We start from the raw sequence: 22456 nt of genomic DNA, 5'->3' as shown, positions 1-22456 counted from the left end.
ACCCATAGGCTTTAAGCAAGCTTCAATTATACTGGAGCCTGAGAAGAACGTGCCAACTGTCTCAATGGCTAGCAGCAGGTACCATTTCATTGTTTCTTCTCTCAGGCTGTACTAACACCCTACACTGGAACACCTGGACAGCAAACATGCATACTTCAGAATGCTCTTTATTGACTATAGCTCGGCATTTAGTATCATCATCCCCTCAAAGCTAATGAATAAGCTTCAAGATCTTGGCCTCAATACCTCCTTGTGCAAATGGATCCTGAATTTCCTTACTTGTAGACTCTAGTCTCTAGCAGCAACATCTCCTCCACAATTTCCATCAGCACAGGTGGACCACAAGGCTGTGTGTCTAGCCCTCTGCTCTACTTGCTTTATACTTATGACTGTATGGTTAAGAACAAGGTTGGATAGATTTTTGCATAGTAGGGAAATTTAAGGGTTTTGGGGAAAAGGCAGGTAGGTGGAGATGAGCCCATGGCCAGATCAGCCAAGACCTTATTGAATGGTGGAGCAGGCTTGACAGGTAGATGGCCTACTCCTGCTCCTATTTCTTATGTTCTTATAACAACTCTAACACCATATTTAAGTCTACTGGCAACCCCACTATCATTGGCTGAATCAAGGGTGGTGACAAATCAGCATATAGGAGTGAGATTGAAAATCTGGCTGAGTGGTGCTACAACGACAACCTCTCACTCAATATTGGCAAGGCTAAGGAGCTGATTATTGACTTGGGAAAACCGGGGGTTTATAAACCAGTCCTCACTGGGGGGATCAGAGGTGGAGAGGGTCACAACTTTAAATTGCTCAGTGTTATCATTTCAGAGGGATCTGCCCAAGGCCCAGCATGCAAGACTTCTGGGGCACCTTGAAGACAGTGATCTCATGCAGCACAGCACGATGGATGCAATTAAATATACCTGTTTCAGTCTAATATTGCTGAAATTAGAACTGCTTCCAAGGTCTGTACAATTAATAAAGATGTCTTAATGCAATTGAATAATCTTTCGCTGCTTAAAACTGATGGAAACAGTGCCAATTGTGGCCGTACTTCTCACTGGACTCCTCAAAGGAAATGTGGCTGCCAGTCAGGGATACAGGTGCGTTTAAGAAAATGGGGTTTTCCACTCCCAATACCTACTATCTTGCTGTCAAATGTAGTCTCTAGTAAATAAAATTGAAGATCTCAGAGCTAGGGTGCTATATCAGAAGGACATTAGGACCGTTTGCGTCCTTTGTTTCACAAAGTCCTGGCTAACCCCTTCCATACAGGATGCAGCTATTTAGATTGACAAGTTCACTATACACTCTCAGGATAGGACCATCGAGTCTCTCAAAAGCAGAGGTGGAGGTGTATGCCTCATGATCAACTCTGCTTGGTGCACAAATGTCTCAGTGTTGTCCCAATTCTGCTCACCAGACCTGGAATATCTCACAATTAAGTGGCGTCTATTTTACCTGCTGTGGGAGATTTCTGCATTCATTTAAGTAGCATTGTACATTCCACCTCAGGCCAATGTCGAACAGGCTCTGGATGATCTGAACAATGGGATCAACGTGCATGATACAGCATACCCTGATGCCGTCACTATTTTGGGGATTTTAACCACGCCAGCTTGAAAAAGTCACTAAATAATACCATCAACAAATCACTTGTACTACCAGAGGAAACAACACACTGGACCACCACTGTTACACCACCATCGAGAATGCCTACCGTGCTATTCCATGCCCACATTTAGGAAAGTCTGATCACCTAGCTGTACTTCTACTCCCTAAGTATAGGCAGAGACTGAAGACCACAGCACTAGTAGTGAGGACTAAGAAGGTATGTTCAAGGGAAACACAGGAGCGCTTACAGGACTGCTTTGAATTGGTGGACTGGACTGTATTCAGGGATTCGTCTTTGACTCTGCTTGGATATGCCTCTGTTACTGACTTCATTAAAACCTGTGTAGATGAGTGTGTGCTTATGAAAACTTGCTGTACATTTCCAACCCCAAACCAGGAGGTTCGTTGTTTACTGAAGGTAAGGGCTAGATCTGTGGCAGTGATGTCTGGTGACCCAGGTCTGTACAAGAAAACCAAGTGTGACTTGTGGAGGGCTAGTTCAAGAGTGAAGAAACAATTCTGAGTGAGGTTGGAGATGACATTGGATGCATATCAACTCCGGCAAGGTTTGCAGTACATTACTTCCTTCAAAATGAAACCCAATAGCATGAATGTCAGCGATGCTTCACTACCAGATGAACTCAACGCCTTCTATGCCCACTTTGAAAGGGAGAACACAACTACAGTTATGAAGATGCCTGCTGCACCCAGTGACCCTGTGATCTCTGTCTCGGAGGCCGATATCAGGCTGTCTTTCAGGAGGGTGAACCCTTGTAAGCAGCAGGCCCCAATGGAGTACCTGATAAGGCTCTGAAAACTTGTGCCAACCAACTGGTGGGACTATTCAAACATTTTCAACACCTCACTGCTACAGTTGGAAGTCCCTTCCTGCTTCAAAAAGGCATTAATTATACCAGTACCTAAGAAGAGTAGTATGAGCTGTCTTAATGATTGTTTCCAGTCAATCAAAAGGACATAGTAGCATACACTGGATTCCTCCAATAGTAATAATTATGAACTAATACAGATTCCTCCAATAGTAACTATTATGAACTAATACACGGTTTTATAGTACTGTAGTACTATTTCATTTAAGTACGTAATTTGTAACTCAGTTAAATGGTAGTTTGTCTTTTTTTAATACCTTTTTAACTATTTCCACAAAACTTCAACTAATTGGGACAGCCATGTAATTGGTCCCGTTATGTCCAAATTAATGGCAATCCATTAATATCTGTATATGACAGAGCAGCATTTTCAGTGTCTGCGATTTGTGCTAACGTATCTCATGAAGACCTGAACTGGACTTCGAAATTACTAATTGGAATTGGTTTATTTTTGTCACATGTACTGAGGTATAGTGGAAAATTTTGTCTTGCATGCTGCTTAAACAGATCAAACCATTACACAGTACAAGGTAAAACAATAGTAGAATGCAGAATAAAATGCTATTGCTCCATGAGGCGAGGGAAGAGATTGCTGAGCCTCTGGTTAGGATCTTTATGTCCTCGTTGTCCATGGGACTGGTACCGGAGGACTGGAGGGAGGGGAATGTTGTCCCCTCGTTTAAAAAAGGTAGTAGGGATAGTCCGGGTAATTATAGACCAGTGAGCCTTGCGTCTGTGGTGGGAAAGCTGTTGGAACAGATTCTTAGAGATGGGATCTATGGGCATTTATGGAATCAGGGTCTGATCAGGGACAGTCAGCATGGCTTTGTGAAGGCAGATCCTGTCTAACAAGCCTGATAGAGTTCTTTGAGGAGGTGACCAGGCATATAGATGAGAGTAGTGCAGTGGATGTGATCTACATGGATTTTAGTAAGGCATTTGACAAAGTTCCACATGGTAGGCTTATTCAGAAAGTCAGAAGGCATGGGATCCAAGAAAGTTTGGCCAGGTGGATTCAGAATTGGCTTGCCTGCAGAAGGCAGAGGGTCATGGTGGGGGGAGTACATTCCGATTGGAGGATTGTGACTAGTGGTGTCCCACAAGGATCTGTTCTGAGACCTCTATTTTTCGTGATTTTTATTAACGACCTGGGTGTGGGGATAGAAGGGTGGGTTAGCAAGTTTGCAGGTGACACAAAGGTTGGTGGTGTTGTCGATAGTGTAGAGGATTCACGAAGATTGCAGAGAGACATTGATAGGATGCAGAAGTGGGCTGAGAAGTGGCAGATGGAGTTCAACCCAGAGAAGTGTGAGGTGATACACTTTGGAAGGACAAACTCCAAGGCAGAGTTCAAAGTAAATGGCAGCACACTTGGTAGTGGAGGAGCAGAGGGATCTGGGGGTACATGTCCACAGATCCCTGAAAGTTGCCTCACAGGTGGACAGGGTAGTTAAGAAAGCTTATGGGGTGTTAGCTTTCATAAGTCGAGGGATAGAGTTTAAGAGTCACGATGTAATGATGCAGCTCTATGAAACTCTGGTTAGGCCACACTTGGAGTACTGTGTCCAGTTCTGGTCGCCTAACTATAGGAAGGATGTGGAACATTGGAAAGGGTACAGAGGAGATTTACCAGGATGCTGCCTGGTTTAGAGAGTATGCATTATGATCAGAGATTAAGGGAGCTAGGGCTTTACTGTTTGGAGAGGAGGAGGATGAGAGGAGACATGATAGAGGTGTACAAGATAATAGGAATAGGAAGAGTGCATAGCCAGCACCTCTTCCCCAGGGCACCACTGCTCAATGCAAGAGGACATGGCTTTAAGGTAAGGGGTGGGAAGTTCAAGGGGAATATTAGAGGAAGGTTTTTGACTCGGAGAGTGGTTGGTGCGTGGAGTGCACTGCCTGTGTCAGTGGTGGAGGCAGATACACTAGTGAAGTTTAAGAGACTACTAGACAGGTATATGGAGGAATTTAAGGTGGGGGGTTATATGGGAGGCAGGGTTTGAGGGTCAGCACAACTTTGTGGGCCGAAGAGCCTGTAATGTGCTGTACCATTCTATGTTCTATGAATAATTGCTGACAGATGGCAAAGTGCAATATCATGTTGATTTGTGTAGTTGAGTCCACCTTGTTGTACTACAAAACCAATTAATAATCTTATAACAGTGAAATAGAAGCTGTCCTTGAGCCTAATGGTATGTGCTTTCAGGCTTTCATATCCTTCCGTCTAATGGGAATGGGGAGAAAGACTTTCTGGGGTGGGTGGGATCCTTCATTATGTTGGCTGCTTTACTGAGGCAGTGAGAAGTATAGACAAGAGTCCATGGAGAAAAGAGCCACAGCTTTCTGTAGTCTCTTGTGGTCACAGGCAGAGCAGTTACCATACCAAACTGTGATGCATACATATAGGTGCTTTCTCTGGCACATTGATTGAAAAAGAGGTAAGTGTCGATAAGGAAAGCCATTTTTTTTTCTTTCGCCTCCTGAGGAAGAAGAGGTGAACTTTCTTGTCCATGGCATCGACATGGTAGGACCAGATCAGGCTATCGGTGATGTTCGTTCTTAGGAAATTTTAATTCTAAACTTCAGCACTGTTGATGAAGACCGAAGCATGTGCACTGTACCTCCTATGTCAAGTCAATGACCAGCTCTCTTGCTGCTTAAAATTTTCTCATGATTTTTGTCATTATTGTGTCATTGGCCTGTCTATAGCCAACTTGTCATATAGGACATCTTGTCAGCCATGTCTATTTTTCTGAGGATTCTATGTCACTTGGAATGAATCTTGGACATCTCTCTTTCGCCCCACCCCCTGCAATTCATCCTTTCTTCTGCAGCAGCCATATTGCATGTGTCTGCTATCTGGTTGGCATTAGGTTATCAAACAGGACTTCCTTCCTTTTATGATTGTTGCCTTATAAAGTGCAGGCAGCTGTGTTGGAAGTGTGGCCCTATTGTAGGGCATCATATTTGGTGTGAAACATCTGAAATCTGTTTGTTCTTTTTAGTAGCTACCACTGTTTCAATTAGAGGGAAATAAGTTTGCCGTTAGAACCAAAGGCAATGCTATTTTACTTTATCGGTGGAGTGTCCAATCCAATTTCTAGGCATTAATCTTCCAAAGCTAATCTTTTTCATTCCCGGTTATTAATTGTACAAAAAAGGCTGACTAAGAACATCTCCAGGATATAACCTTCAGTAACATATTCCTTGTAACACACTTAACTTGTACTCCTATTTAAATTTATTTGTCAATGTCAATTACAATTTGTGGATTAAGCTGTATAGGTTGCAAAATTATGTAGTAAAATCTTGTGTTTCTTTTTGAAGCTTCTGCTGTGATTCCTGCTGGTGGAAGTGTTCAGAATTTTACATCTGTGGAACCTGTAAGTGCTATATTAATTTTGATTATTTCCATTACTCTTTTAAATGAGAGACCATGAGATATAGGAGCAGAAGTAGGCCACTCGGCCCATTGAGTCTGCTCCGCCATTCAATCATGCGCTGATCCAATTCTTCCAGTCATCCCCACTCCCCTGCCTTCACCCCATACCCTTTGATGCCCTGGCTAATCAAGAACCTATCTATCTCTGTCTTAAATACACCCAATGACTTGGCCTCCACAGCCGCTCGTGACAACACATTCCTCAGATTTACCACTCTGACTAAAGTAATTTCTCGACATCTCAGTTCTAAATGGACATCCTTCAGTCCTGAAGTCATGCCCTCTTGTCCTAGACTCCCCTACCATGGGGAATAACTTTGCCATATCTAATCTGTTCAGGCCTTTTAACATTCAGAATATTTCTATGAGATCCACCTCCCTCATTTTCCTGAACTCCAGGGAATACAGCCCAAGAGCTGCCAGACATTTGTCATGTGGTAACCCTTTAATTCCTGGAATCATTCTTGTGAATCTTCTCTGAACCCTCTCCAATGTCAGTATATCCCTTCTAAAATAAGGAGCCCAAAACTGCACACAGTCCTGCAAGTGTGGTCTCAAGAGTGCCTTATAAAGCCTCAACATCACATCCCTGCTCTTATATTCTATACCTCTAGAAATGAATGCCAACATTGTAATCACCTTCTTCACAACTCACTCAACTTGGAGGTTAACCTTTGGGAGTCCTTGTGCAAGATACCTTAAGTCCCTTTGCATCTCTGCATTTTGAATTCTCTCCCCACCTAAATAATAGTCTGCCTGTTTATTTCTTCCACCAAAGTGCATGACCATACACTTTCCAACATTGTATTTCATTTGCCACTTCTTTGCCCATTTCCCTCAACTATCAAAGTCTCTCTGCAGGCTTTCTGTTTCCTGAACACTACCCGCTCCTCCACCTATCTTTGTGGCAAAATTTGCCTATGATACAAATCCATTAATACTGTAGTCCAAATCATTGACCTACATTGTTTAAAAAAAAACAAAAAAAAACAGTGGTCCCAACACCAACCCCTGTGTAACTCCACTGGTTACTGGCAGCCAACCAAAATAGGATCCCTTTATTCCCACTCTGTTTTCTGCCGACCAGCCAATGCTCCACCTATGCTAGTAACATACAGTGTATTTGTGGAGGATTGGGAATGAAGTTATCTACAGTAATTTTGTCCATGTGTGCCATGTTATCAAACTGAGACCCCAGGGCACAAATTTTCCATGTAATTTCTATTTGTACTCCTCAGTCTGAAAGTATTATGATAAAAGCCTAGTATTTGGTTGGCAGTTACAAACGCATATTGTCAACCACAATTGAGGCAAAATGATTGGTTTTATAAAATTAAAGAATGATCTTCATGTGCTGCAACATGTTAATTTTGTCAAATCCAAGGGGAGGACAGGATGGAAGTGAAGGTAGTAGCATGTGGATCAAGAGGATGGAGGTGGAATTTGTAGAAAATGGAGGAGAGAAGATCAGCTGTGAATTAATTGGGGTGTGGAGTGCACTGATAGAACTTAGGATAATTGAACTGGGCCAACAATGTTATGTGAGTGGGATTAATACAGTGATGAGAGTGGTTGACAGTTGGAAATTATGTTGACAAAACATATCGCTGGGAAATAAAAATTGGATAAAGGAACATTAGAGGATGATGTGTTGGATGGTAGATAGATATGTGCTTTAGGGGTAAGGAGTTGGGGGAAGGCTGCAAACTTGAGAAATGATGAGCTGGGTCATAGCCATTTTGGGAGAGGGGTGGTGTGCAGGGGCATTAGTGGATTGAATGTCAACCTGGAACCTTTGTGGAATGGACTTTATTAAAGATGAAATGATGTAGCTTCACAGGCACTTTCATAACCTGCTAATGGTTCAGGTCATAAGCAAGTGAATATCTATTACAAATAGCAAAAGTGCGTGTTGCATGTCATTGCATACCACTGCTTGGAATTGTCCTTGCATTATTACATTTCACACATGGAAAAGCATAAACAAAAAAAACCTTGCAACTTTCATTGATATTTTACTTACTTTAGAAATGGTCTAGTCCACATATAGACATATAGCGCAGAATAGGCCATTATAGCCCTTTGAGCCATGCTGCCCAGTAACTGCCAATTTAATCTTAGCCTAACTGGGGCAATTTAGAATAACCAATTAACCTACCAACCTGTATGTCTTTGGTCTGTTGGAGGAAGCTGGGGCACCCGGAGGAAACTCCTTGCGGGCAGCTGCTGGAATTGAACCCGGGTTGCTGCAACTGTAAAGCATTGTGCTAACCACTACACTACCGTGGCACCCCATGTATCCCTTAGAAGTAGAACGGGCTTTCTGGAATGTTCATTTCCATGGTCTAGGTTCAATCTTTTTCATGATATTCATCACCCTAACCCTGTTTAGATTTGGAGCTATTATACTGACTTAGTTTATAAAAGTGTATATTATTTGTCTGAAGTGATTATCATTAATATAAAATCACAGCTTCAGTCTGATCTGAAGACTGTTCATCAAGACCCAAGTAATTTTTTTTTACATATTAGTAGAATATAACAACCTTTTGTTGTAAGTATCTGCACTCTGTTTGCTCAGAACTCTTCAGGAATATCAACTACTCTCGCATTATCCTCAGCCATTAGTCTTCCGATCCAGGTCCCTGCTGGCATTACCTTGCAGACTGCTTCAGGCAAGTACCTATTGTCCTAGAAAATGCACTTATATAGATTTTCTGTATGTTTTCACTCTTGGTTTTATGATTCAGAATTGCTCTTTGATTTCCACTCTGTGTGAAAGAGAAGGAACATCTCAGATTAGATAAGAGTTTTAATTAGTGATTCATTCATACCTGCAGTATGTGCAATAATATAGACTGAGAAGTAAACTTTGAAATGAGTTCTATTTAAATTTAGGTGACTGAAATTAGAAAGATTGACATTTCTTGTAACCACAGTTAGATATAAAGTCGTCCTCAACCAAACAGTTCAACTGAAGAGCATTTAAAATGAATTAACTTCAGCATTAGCGGTGGACCAATCAATTTGAAGAGGGAGATAGCTTTGCACAGGTTGGAGAGCAGAGTTTAAAAAATTAGCGTTTTGTGAGGCTTGGCGCATTAGGGGCATACCAATCTATTTGCAATTCATTGGGGAAGGAGGGAGCTATACCAATGGAACAGGCTCCACCTGAACCATGATGGGACCTGAATCCTAGGGAACTGCATAACCAGAGCTGTGGATAGGGCTCTAAATTAAATAGTGGGGGGGGGGGGGTTTCAACAGATTAGAGAGTATGGATAAAGTAATAAAGTGTGGATAAAGAAAAAGCAAAGGATAAAAAAGAGTAAAGTAAGAGTGGAGTGAAGAAAAGTCAAATGCAAACAAGTAAATGATTACAAGATTTTAAAAACACAATGAGTGTAAGGGCACTTTATTTGAATGCCTGTTGTATTCAAAAAAGGTCAGTGAACTTGTGGCACAAATCAGTACCTGATGTTGCCTGACTTCAATAGGTGCCATCCTGACAGATATATCTGGGTAAAACCTCTTTCCTGAAATATCTCCGCACTAATTCCCACACTAGGCAAAATATAAAAGACGGGTTCCAGTTAAACAGCACATACTTAAAAGAGCAGAATGTGTACTCCACAATCTACCACTTTTGACCACCTGGACTCATGATGCCTGCTGTATTCCTTCGCATCACTTGCAAAACGTGTACACTAAAATGCAGCTCGTCGAAGGAGTATACATGCCCCCACTCTGGGGTCTTACATAAACACACATGCACGGGCACACACTACTTTTATATCTACCAGTTCAGTTCTCCGCATTCATGATACCTTGTGTTCCCGTGTACCACCGATCCGAACAGATCCAAGTGTGAGTGCTAATTTTTAAAATACTCACTCACTTAGACTGCTAAGATCTCTGGCCACATGATGAGTCACGAAGGTATCCCACTCCTGACACCAAATGTTGTTGCTTGAATGAAATCACCAGAGAAAATTACTGGTAGATACAAAGCAGGTTCTTTATTTGACAAAACAAGGAAAAGCAGGCATAATATGGAGACCCTTTTGGTGAAAAGGTCTCGCTGGCCCAACGTGGGGCTCGATATTTTATGTGCCAAATATCAAAGGACAACTCCATATTTACAACGTATGGACAATGCTTTCTTTGAAATTACGTACAACCTTCACACTTGATTCACATCTACACCACAGACATCGAAATGAATTTTAATCAGTATTTCTGGACTGGGATTCATAGTTTTTAGGAACCCATTGTTCAGAGCTGCACTCCAAATTAAATGCACAGTACATTTTCAGACATGAAGTCTAATAGCCAAACTCAGTTGTTAAATGTATATGTCCTAAACCCAAAAATCACTCTGACAAATGCAGGCCCAGAGCCATCAAACGCTCTTCAGAAAACAAGCTATTCAATCCTGAACTTATTTTTGTTAACCTCATTTGAACCCCCTCCAGTTTCAGCACATACTGTGTAAGATAAATGGTCCAACCCTGCTCATCGTGAGGCCTCATCAATGCTTTATAAAGTTTCAACATTACATCCTTAACTTTTATATTCTAGTCCTGTTGAAATGAATACTAATATTACCTTTGTACATTTGCTTTCCTCACCACAGACTCAACCTACAAAGTAACATTTAGGGAATCCTGAATAAGGACTCCCAAGTTCTCTTGCACCTCAGTTTTTTGTATTTTCTTTCCATTTAGAAAATAGTCAACCCTTTCACTTCTCCCAAAGTGCATGGCGTTGTACTTCCCGACACTGTGTTCTGCCTTTTCCCTCCCTCACCTCACCTCATCTCACCAATCAACTTCCCAGCTCTTTACTTTATCCCTCTCCTTCCAGGTTTCACCTATTACCTGGTGGTTCTCTCTTTCCTCGCCCCCACCTTCTAAGTCTACTCCTTCACTTTTTTTCTCCAGTCGTGCCAAAGGGCTTCGGTCTGAAACGTTGAATCTGCTTTCTTTCCATAGGTGCTGCCTGGCCTGCTGAGTTCCTCCAGCATTTTGTGTGTGTTGCTCGGATTTCCAACACCTGCAGATTTTCCCTTGACTGTATTCTGTCTGTCACTTCTTTGCCCATTCTCCTAATCTAAGTCCTTCTCTAGCCTCTTCTTCCTCAAAACCTCCCACACCTCCACCCGTTTTCATATCATCTGCAAACTTTGCAACAAAGGCATCAATTTCATCATCCAAAATCATTGACATATAACGTAAAAAGAATCAGTCCCCACACAGACCCCTGTGGAACACCACTAGTCATTGGCAGCCAGTCAGAAAAACCTCTCTTTTATTCTCACTCTGCCTCCTGCCAATCATCCACTGCTTTATCCATGCTAGAATTTTTCCTGTAGTACCGTGGGCTCATGTGGTCTCGTGTGTGGCACCTTGTCAGTGGCCTTGTGAAAGTCTAAGTACACAGCATCAACTGATTCTTCTTTGCCGATCCTGCTTGTTATTTCTTCAAAGAATTCCAACAGATTTGGCAGGCAAGATTTTCCCTGGAGGAAACCATGCTGCATATGGCCTATTTTATCTTCTGCGTCCAAGTACCCTGAGACCTCATCCTGATGTGGGGGCAGCGTCCGGGGTTGAATTCTGTGTAAGCTGTATAAATCGCTACATTAAGTAGTGTGGAGATGTGGAGATGGATCGAGATAAGATTGTAAGCTGGTGTGAGTTCAAAAACGCGTCCCAGTTGTTAGGGGAGTGGCCAGGCTCGGATGAGGAAAAGAGACAGCGATTGGTGGAAAGCTTGCGGGGAGTGGCGGCTGGTGTCGTCCGGGGGCTGAAAGCTGAACAGCCCTTGGCTTCCCTGGCGGAGTATCTGGGAGCTTTGGAGGGTGCATTTGGATTGACAGGAGGTTCTTGGGAGCTTTTAGCGGAGTTTCAAAACGTGTGGCAGGGAAGAGGGGAAAAGCTCTGAGTACATTTTTCAGCTGGAGATAATGCTTAATGGGTTGCGGTGCCAAGGGGTAGTGAAGGCGGACAAGGTGGCGAAGTTGATGATGAATCAGATATCTAGGGGTTTCCTGGGGGAGGCCAAGGTGGCTTGGAGTCTCTGGCAGTCCTATAAAAGGAGCCCCCTCTCCATCATTCAGTCAGCTGATTAGAGAGGTGCGGGAGGATCAGAGCGTGTTGGGTGGGAAAGAGGGTTCTGGACACCGGGGACAATCCTCAGCGGTACAGGAGGTGGTGGCAGGGTTGAGAGCTGAGCGACCCAAGGGGTCCCAGGTGGATAGGGACCCCTAACATGACTGGATTGACAGGGAGAGCATCACCTTCAGAGGGCGTGCCGCATAGTGGGCTGGGAGTGGTGGGCGTCCCTGGAGGAGGGGCGGTGGGTAGCGTGTGCTATAACTGTGGGAAAGAGGGGTGTTTCCGGCGGGAATGTGAGCAGCAGGAGGTGTGCTACAGCTGTGGGGAAGAGGGACACTTCCGGAGGGATTGTGAGAGACGACGCCCTGCGGAGGGCAAGCCCCCAGGCGACTAAGGTGTCAGGAAACTTAGGAGCGACTCAGTGAGGGAATGGACTGGAATCTCTGGAGGAACACGTTCCCCGAAATCCGCCATGGGACCCCCGCAAGCTCAAGCCCTTATTCAGAATCAGAATCCTTTATTATTGCCAAGTATGTGGACACATACAGGGAATTTGATGCAGGTTTCCCTGAGCTCTCGCTGTACAGATTAGTGGGACCCCGCTCCAGCGTGTCCCTACGGATAGAGGGAATCTTTGCAAGGGCCATCCTTGACACCGGGTCACAGGTCACCTTATTGTACCGTTTGATCTACAACAAATATCTAAAGCATTTGCCAGTAACCCTGTTTAATGCCCTGGAGATTTGGGGTATAAGTGATGGTGATTACCGGCACGATGGGTACCTGTCAGTGAGATTGGAATTCTTGGAGGGTGATGTGGGAGTGTCGGATGCCCTTGAGACGTTGGTGTTGGTTTGTCTGGATCCGGTGGAAACAGGTGGCTCTACCCTTCTGGTGGGGACTAACTCCCCTCTTGTGCAATGGCTCCTGGGAGCCTGTAAGGAGAAGGTGGGGGAGAACTTTCTGGAGACCCTCTCAGTACATCCAGTGTTTCGAGTGGCGTTTGAGGAAGCGGGTGGCCACGGGGGGCTGGATCCTGAGTTCAAACGAGGGATGGTGTCGTGTACTCAGGCGAGGCCTAAAGTGATACGGCCAGGGGAGGTGGCACTATTATTGGGGACCCCCAGATTCCCCAGAGTACTGGCGGGTGAGGCCCTGTTAGTAGAAACCCCAGAAGACCTTGAAGGGGAGTCCTGGTTCCTGGCTGGGGTGCTGGTGAGACCAAATTGCAGAGGCCCTCAGTTCTACATGCATGCTGGATGGGGGTGATTGTAAGGAACACAACAGAGAGGGAGATCACCTTTAAGCGCGGATGCCCCTCGCGCACATGTTCCCAGTGACCGTGATGTCTAGCGACCCCGTGAGGCCCACTGGAGGAAAACTATTGGAGAACGGGGCGGTTGACCGAGGAGGCCTTTAATTTTGAAGACTCCTCTGTGCTGCCGGAGTGTAAGAGAAGGCTGGTGGAGAAGATGTTGAAGCTCGGGGATGTCTTTTCTCAGAGCGAGTTTGATGTGGGTTGTTCCAAGAGCACTTGTCACACTATCCGGGTGACAAATGATACCCCGTTTAGAGAAGGTCGTGGTGGCTGACCGCGGCTGACGTGGAAGATGTGCGGCAGCACTTGCGCCAGTTGAAGGATGTGGGGATTATCGCAGAGTCCCGGAGCCCCTGTGCGTCCCCCATAGTAGTGGCTAGGAAGAAAAATGGGAAGGTACACATGTGCGTGGACTACAGGACCCTGAACCGGCGCACTGTCCCGAAGGTTGAAGACGTGTTGGCCTGTTTGAGTGATGCCCAGTGTTTTAGTGTATTCGATTTGCGGAGTGGATATTACTAGATTCCGATGAGTGATTCCGATAAAGAGAAGATGGCCTTTATCTGTTCCCTGGGATTCTTTCAGTTTGAATAAATGACCCAAGGCATATTGGGGGGTCCAACCACCTTCCAGAGGGTCATGGAGAGGATAGTGGGGGATATGAACTTGTTCAAGGTGTTGGTGTATCTGGATGACTTGATAGTGTTTGGATCTATTTCAGCGACTGCTGGAAGTGTTAAACCGGCTGAAGGAGGAAGGGTTGAAACTTTCCCTGGACAAATGCCAGAATCTGCAAGATGTCTGTCAGCTATGTTGGACACATAATCTCGCGAGATGCAGTGGCTACTGATCCGGCTAAGATGGACGCAGTGACCACCTGGCCGAGACTCCAGACTGAGCGCCCTGCGCTCGTTTTTGGGGTTCTGTGGGTATTATTGGCAACTCGTGAAAGGATACGCTAAAATGAGTCACCCATTGAACCAGCTTTTGTGCGGCTATTCCCCCCGGTGGGGAAGAAAAGGAAGGGAGACTGAGGGCAGGAGGGTATCTGAACCTGTTAGAGCCGTTTGCACCAAGGTGGGATGCTCAATGCGAGGAGGCGTTCCAATCGCTGAAAAGGGTGCTGACACAGGCCCCGGTGTTGGCTTTTGCCGACCCCTGGAAGCTGTATGTGCTACACACTGATGCTAGCCAAGAGAGGCTGGGGGCTGTCCTGTACCAGGACCGGGGCAATGGATTGAGGCCGGTGGCGTTTGTTAGCCGAAGTTTGTCGCCTTCTGCGAGAAGCTATCCCACTCACAAGTTGGAGTTTCTGGCGCTGAAATGGACGGTGGTGGTCAAGTTGAGTGACAATCTATATGGGGCCAAGTTTGAGGTGAGGACAGACAATAATCCTCTGACTTATATTCTGACCTCGGTGAAACTGGATGCTACAGGCCATCGGTGGTTGGCGGCCTTGTCTGCCTATGAGTTCAGCCTGAAGTACCGGCCAGGGAGTCGGAACATCGATGCAGATGCTCTATCTCGTCGGGCGCATGAGGGATCGGGCACGGACAAGGAGTGGGAGAGCATCCGTGCCCCGGGAGTGAAGGCCATGTATGTGTCAATTTGCAAGTGACACTAAAGTAGGAGACCTGATGGAGCCGGATTGGGTGGTGGATCAATTGGGGGTTGATGATGATGCGCTACCCACTGTTTACTGTAATTTGACTGCTCTGAAGAACAAGCAGTTGCCAGAGTTGAGCCCCAAGGAAGTGGAGGCGGCTCAGTAAGATGACCCGGGCATTGGCACTCTCTGGTACGCAGCTAAAAAGGGGGATGTGGCTCAGGTGGAGAAGGCGAAACAGGCCTCAGTGCCCTTACAACTGAAGGAGTGGCTTTGGTTGAAGCTGAAGAACCAAATCTTGTACCGGGTCACGTTGCCCCCGGCGTTGGCAGCTGGTCATGCCTGAGAAGTATCGGAAGACTGCTCAAGTCACTACATGATGATTCCGGGCATTTGGGGGTGGAAAAGACCTATGGATTACTCAGGGACCAGTTTTACTGGCCCCGAATGAGGGGGTAGGATGAAGAATACTGTAAGACGTGTAGTCGCTGCATCTGCAGGAAGACCCTGCCTGCACCGGTGGCTCCTTTGTCCCACTTGTAGAATGTGGGATCCATGGACCTGGTGTGTATGGATTTCCTGTCTATTGAGCCAGACACCAGCAACACCGCGAATGTCTTAGTCGTCACGGATCACTACTCTAGGTATGCTCAGGCGTTTCCCACTAAAGACTAGAAAGTGACTTCAGTGGCGAAGGTGTTATGGGAGAGGTATTTTGTTCATTATGGTCTCCCCAAATGGATACATAGTGATCAGGGATGGGACTTCGAGAGCAGGCTTATCCATGAATTACTGGATATGCTTGGGGTCGAGAAATCCAGGACCATGCCTATGACTCGCAGGGTGATCCTCAGCCTGAGAGGTTTAACCAGACCCTGTTGGACATGCTCGGGACTCTGGAGATCAGTCAGAAGAGTAAGTGGAGTCAGCACATCGGGCATTTGGTTCACTGTTACAATTGTACCTGCAATGACGCTACGGGGTACTTGCCTTATTATGTGATGTTTGGGCGGGAAGTGAGGTTGCCCATTGACCTTTGTTTTGGGACTGAAGTAGGTGAATTATCTTCGAAACCCTATCTGAAGTATGTGTCCGATATGAGGAGAGAGTTGGAAAGGGCGTACGAGTTGGCTGAGGCAGCGGCCTCCAAGCAGATTCAAGGCAATAAGAGGAGGTATGATCAGAAAGTGAAGTTTGTCCAACTTATGCTGGGAGACCGGGTCCTCATACAGAATTTAGGACTACCTGGTAAGTACAAGTTGGCGGATCGCTGGGTGGCCACCCCCTATGTGGTAGAGAGCCAGATGCCGAACAACTTGTTTACCGGGTGAGACCGGAGGATGGGAAGGGACCTGTCAAGGTACTCCATCGGAACCACCTATTGCCCCGGGTCAAGAGGTGCAGGTAGACCAAGAGCTCGAATTGGAGTTTACGCCTAGTACGAGGACTCTGCGGAAGCGCGGAAAGGGATACTGATTTGGAAAACAATGATTCGGATGTGTGGTACCTGCTTACATAGAAACATAGAAAATAGGTGCAGGAGTAGGCCATTCGGCCCTTCGAGCCTGCACTGCCATTTATTATGATCATGGCTGATCCTCCCAACTCAGAACCCCGCCCCAGCCTTCCCTCCATACCCCCTGACCCCCGTAGCCACAAGGGCCATATCTAACTCCCTCTTAAACATAGCCAATGAACTGGCCTCAACTGTTTCCTGTGGCAGAGAATTCCACAGATTCACCACTCTCTGTGTGAAGAAGTTTTTCCTAATCTCGGTCCTAAAAGGCTTCCCCTCTATCCTCAAACTGTGGCCCCTTGTTCTGGACTTCCCCAACATCGGGAACAATCTTCCTGCATCTAGCCTGTCCAATCCCTTTAGGATCTTGTACGTTTCAATCAGATCCCCCCTCAATCTTCTAAATTCCAACGAGTACAAGCCCAGTTCATCCAGTCTTTCTTCATATGAAAGTCCTGCCATCCCAGGAATCAATCTGGTGAACCTTCTTTGTACTCCCTCTATGGCAAGGATGTCTTTCCTCAGATTAGGGGACCAAAACTGCACACAATACTCCAGGTGTGGTCTCACCAAGGCCTTGTACAACTGCAGTAGTACCTCCCTGCTCCTGTACTCGAATCCTCTCGCTATAAATGCCAGCATACCATTCGCCTTTTTCACCGCCTGCTGTACCTGCATGCCCACTTTCAGTGACTGGTGTATAATGACACCCAGGTCTCGTTGCACCTCCCCTTTTCCTAATCGGCCACCATTCAGATAATAATCTGTTTTCCTATTTTTGCCACCAAAGTGGATAACTTCACATTTATCCACATTAAATTGCATCTGCCATGAATTTGCCCACTCACCCAACCTATCCAAGTCACCCTGCATCCTCTTAGCATCCTCCTCACAGCTAACACTGCCACCCAGCTTCGTGTCATCCGCAAACTTGGAGATGCCGCATTTAATTCCCTCATCCAAGTCATTAATATATATTGTAAACAACTGGGGTCCCAGCACTGAGCCTTGCGGTACCCCACTAGTCACCGCCTGCCATTCTGAAAAGGTCCCGTTTATTCCCACTCTTTGCTTCCTGTCTGCTAACCAATTCTCCACCCACACCAATACCTTACCCCCAATACAGTGTGCTTTAAGTTTGCACACTAATCTCCTGTGTGGGACCTTGTCAAAAGCCTTTTGAAAATCCAAATATACCACATCCACTGGTTCTCCCCTATCCACTCTACTAGTTACATCCTCAAAAAATTCTGAGATTCGTCAGACATGATTTTCCTTTCACAAATCCATGCTGACTTTGTCCGATCATTTCACCGCTTTCCAAATGTGCTGTTATCACATCCTTGATAACTGACTCCAGCAGTTTCCCCACCACCGACGTTAGGCTAACCGGTCTATAATTCCCCGGTTTCTCTCTCCTTTTTTAAAAAGTGGAGTTACATTTGCCACCCTCCAATCCTCAAGAACTAGTCCAGAATCTAACGAGTTTTGAAAAATTATCGCTAATGCATCCACTATTTCTTGGGCTACTTCCTTAAGCACTCTGGGATGCAGACCATCTGGCCCTGGGGATTTATCTGCCTTCAATCCCTTCAATTTACCTAACACCACTTCTTTACTAACATGTATTTCGCTCAGTTCCTCCATCCCACTGGACCCTCTGTCTCCTACTATTTCTGGAAGATTATTTATGTCCTCCTTAGTGAAGACAGAACCAAAGTAATTATTCAACTGGTCTGCCATGTCCTTGCTCCCCATAATCAATTCACCAATCAATTACGTTCGTTAATTCCCCGGTACCAGAAGAAGAGGCTCCTGACCCTTCCCCCACTGTGTTGGGTGGCAGCCTGGGAGACACCCGGCCTCGGAGGGGGAGAGGGTGGAACCAGAACCCAAGACAGAGAGCTCAAAGCTGACAAGGGATCCCAGTGAGGGAGCAGGCGAGGGTTCGTCAAGTAGACCCGGGGTGTTTCCAGTGGTGTCTGAGCCAGAAGGGTTGTCAGAGAAGGTACGGAGGTCTCAGAGATGTAGGACCCCCCCCCCCCCGAGAGGTTGACCGATGTAGCGCCAGGAGAACAGGGTGTGATCTCTACCGCCCTGGGAAGTTATGTCACTGCTTTATGCACCTGGGTTGAGTTTTGGGTTTTGTAAGGAGGATTGGTGAACTCCTTTAATGTCATGAGGACATAACTTTATTTGGTGGGGGGAGAGTGTAAGGGGTTTCTTCTTTTATGTTGCTGCGAAGACTAACAAAATGGCTTCTTTGTTATGTTATAAAAATGGCTTTTCTGTAATAATAACTGCGATGTAAGGAGTTCTCTCTCTCTCTCTGCTTGTTTGGGTTATATTATTGATAAGAGAGCGAACGAACCACTGAATGTCCATGTTATTTTTGTGTGTGATATTCTGTCTCATATGGCTGGGGACCATGTGGTTTGGTGCATTTTTCGGGAGGAGGCCCGGAGAAGGAGGACGTGCTGGACGTGCTCTGGTTGACCACCATGGTTGGTCCCGAGCGGCGAGTCAAGGGGGTCAGAGGAGATTAGCCTGGTGGAAAGAGGACCCCGTTAATTGAGCTCCAATGTTTGTGCATGAAGTGGTTGAACTCTGATAAGTTTGGTGCCTTTTACTTTCCTTTATTGTATTTCTATTAATTACATAGTTCCAGTAAGATTTATAAAGTGTAATCTAAATCGTACATTGTGTGCTGTCTGATGTGAATTTGTACCAGGTGGCATTACACAGCAACTGCGCAAACTGTGAGACACAGTTGGCCGGGTGGACGGGTGTTTCCCCTAGATAAACTCGAGCCAATAGACCTGAGCGTTACACTGAATACTTATGTATTCAACACAACAAAAACTACCAAGAAAGGACAAGAAAATAAGAGAGGGTTGTGAAGAAAACAAGCTGGCTGAGGAAAAGAATCAGCAATGGCAAACTTGCGTAGTCATAGAGTTGTCAAAGGTTTGGGGTGCTTTAAATGGAACAAATTTAAATACAAGGAACCTGCATTGTTATAACAATAAATATTCATTTAGTTTTCAAAAAGCAAGAGTACAATCAATGCTTAATGCTAATATCTTATTCATCAAACATTTATGCTTCTGGAAGCTTAATCCTGGTACATGTGACCAAGTATTAAAATCTGAGGCGTCCTGAAGCTCAGTGTATCTCACTGTCTGATCTGCTGTTAACTAGTCTTTGAGGCCCACTGGCAGAACAGTGACTTTCTGAGGATTACATTAATGAGGATTGGCGGAGGAAGGACAAAACTATTGAATTAATTTGTTTTTATATTATAATATTTCATTATGACACAAGGCTATTCAGCCCATCAAGACAATACTGGCTATTAAGAGTAATCCAATGTCCGAACTTTTTTCCCCTTGTAACGTATTCCCTCTCACATGATCTTGAACAACACCCAATCCTCCCAACCAGTCACCTATGCTAAGGATAATTTATATTAGCCAATTAAACAGCTGGTCTTTGGGATGGGGAAGGAAACCTGAGTATAAACGGGGGGAGGGGGAACCCGCACAAACCCCACAGAGCCTAGGTCACTGAAGCTAAGAGACAGCTTTGTTATCTGCAGTGCTGCTCATCAGGGGGTAGTGAATTGAGTGATTAAATGTTTTAATTTTTATTTTAGTATTTTGAATTGCTGTTTAATGTTTTAATTATATTTGGAATCTACTTATTTTAAATTTCACTGACTATCTGAAATAACTGTTAGAATTGTTTTACATCCATTGACAGCTAGTATACAGTACTTCAGACTATAGTTTTAGTTACTGGCCATTTTTAAAAAATTCATCTATTCTATGGAATATATTAAACTTTTAAATCCTATTTTTGATTGCAATAATTAGAGGTAATATTGCTTTTTTCACTGGTTTTATAACTGCAATGTTTGTACTTTCTTCATTTAATTATGAATAATATTTTTGTTGCTATTTCAGAAACCTGCCACAATGAGCAGCATGGTGCTCACTGATCAGTACATTAACTTGCATGGAGGCAAAATATTCCCTCTCCATTCTTGCTTCCCCCTCACACCTTCCTTTTCTTCCATGGTCTTCTGTCCTTTCCTATCAGATTACCCCTTTTCCAGTCCTTTATTTTGTCCACCAATCAACTTCCCAGCTGTTTACTTCACCCCCTCCACACCTTATTCTGACTTTTTTGCCCCTTCCTTTCCAGCCCTGATGAAGGGCCTCAGTCCAAAATATCAACTGTTTATCCCCATCCTTAGAAGCTGCCTGACCAGCTGAACTCCTCTGGCACATTATGTGTTGCTCCATATTTCCAGCATCTGCTGTGCCTCATGTCTGAAATCCCAGCCAGTCATTCTTCTATTTTATGTGTATTTTAGAAATCCCTGTTGTCCTTAGTCATGGTAAATGTTATGTAGAATGGTGCCATTTAGTCTGCTAAGGTGTTTTTGAGACTGCCCATTCTAGTCCTATCTTCCTCTCTATTATTCTTAATATTTCCTCAGATATTTTTAATTTGTTTTAAACTTTCTATTTTTCAGGTCATATGTATAAGGTCAATGTACCAGTTATGGTAACCCAAGGTCCTGCTGGTCAGAAGTATTTTCAGCAGCCTGTTCACCACATCATTCGCCAAGTTAACACAGTTACAGGACAGACGACACTCATCCAGCAAAACTCTGGACAAACACATGTCATTCAACAGTCTTCCCAAGATCAAACATCTGTGACACAGCAATCCAATTCAGGTCAAGTTTCCTCACATCAGCATTTGTTGGCAAACCAGCCTTTTGAGGTTGCTGGCCAGTCCATTCTGCACCAACCTGGCATGTCACGAAATGTATATGTTCAACAACAAGTTGCATTGAAGCAAGTTGTTTTACAACAGTCTGGGATGGCAGTACAAACGGGGCCTCACTTAATTATTCAGAGGCAACCCATTGCAAATACAGGATCAATAACTCAACATAAATTTGTATCCACACAACCAGCAAAGCTACAGCAGTCTTTGGAAGAACAAGCAGCCTCAAGCCAGATTCAACATTCAGAGAGAATTCCTATAGCACGTGCACTCTTATTTCAAAATCATTCGTCTGTGCAAAATGAAGGGGAGAATATATCACAGTGTGCTTCTGATCGGTATGCGGTTCAGCAGTTTGCACCCCAGGTACGAGTGCTAAGACAATTGTATAGTAAAATTTAAAAATTAATATGTAATGTTGTACACTTCTTTCAAATTACCAGAAGGTGTGGAGGCACCAGAAATGCCATTGTGTATCATTGCACTGCATTTCAATGCTTAGGGAGGAGAGGTGATGATAAATGCTTACGAAGAACTGAAATAAAGGTTTTTTTCCCATGTTTCTAACCAAAAGGCAAACATTGACCTTTTTGGATTAAGGGAAAGAAATTATTGTGTACTATTCTGCAACACAGGAAATAGTTGTATTGAATGATGACTAAACTGCATTCCCTATTCAAGAATTATTTTCTTCAAGATTGCACTGTTCAAAGACAGGATATCCCAGGTGAAAAAACTGTGCATATAGTTGGAGTAAAAGATGAGATTGAGCTATTGATGGGAGAAAATCTCCCCCAGAGAAGAAAATGGTGCACAGTGAAATGGTGGCTTAGTGTATTGTTCTGGAGAAGGTACGAGGTGACAGTTAGTGTGTTGCCTTGAATTGACGCAGATGGAGTGAGCCATTTGGACAGGAGAAGTCAAGACAGAGGAGTTCTGATGCCCGTAGGATTGGCCCGGATGCAAGGTTGGATCACTCGGGGTGCTGAGCCGATTTGGAGAAATCAAGAGTGGCTTCAGGCTGAGCAGCAAAACCTGGGCCTGAAGCAAGTTGTTGGGCAGCGTGGTCTAGGCCTGGAGACTTTTGCTGCAGTAGTGCCCAGGTCCTAGTGTGAGGTACGGTCTGTTATTTGGACAATTTAAATGCC

The 22456-nt window shown here is 44.8% G+C and overlaps 1 protein-coding gene across 1 annotated transcript in view; it reads left to right on the top strand.

Annotated features, from left to right (window-relative positions):
• The window catches only part of gtf2a1l (general transcription factor IIA, 1-like), a 53242-nt gene that overhangs the window by 10379 nt on the left and 20407 nt on the right, over positions 1-22456 (top strand). Inside the window, exons 4-6 of the mRNA XM_063055627.1 lie at positions 5835-5890; positions 8531-8624; positions 21049-21674. Of these exons, the coding sequence (XP_062911697.1) occupies positions 5835-5890; positions 8531-8624; positions 21049-21674 (776 nt within the window). The remainder of the gene's footprint in view (positions 1-5834; positions 5891-8530; positions 8625-21048; positions 21675-22456) is intronic.

The sequence above is a fragment of the Mobula hypostoma genome, chromosome 8, assembly GCF_963921235.1.
Source record: "Mobula hypostoma chromosome 8, sMobHyp1.1, whole genome shotgun sequence".
Taxonomy (NCBI): Eukaryota; Metazoa; Chordata; class Chondrichthyes; order Myliobatiformes; family Myliobatidae; genus Mobula; species Mobula hypostoma.
Note: the sequence above shows the minus strand (reverse complement) of the source record. Positions and strands in the feature narration are given on the sequence as shown.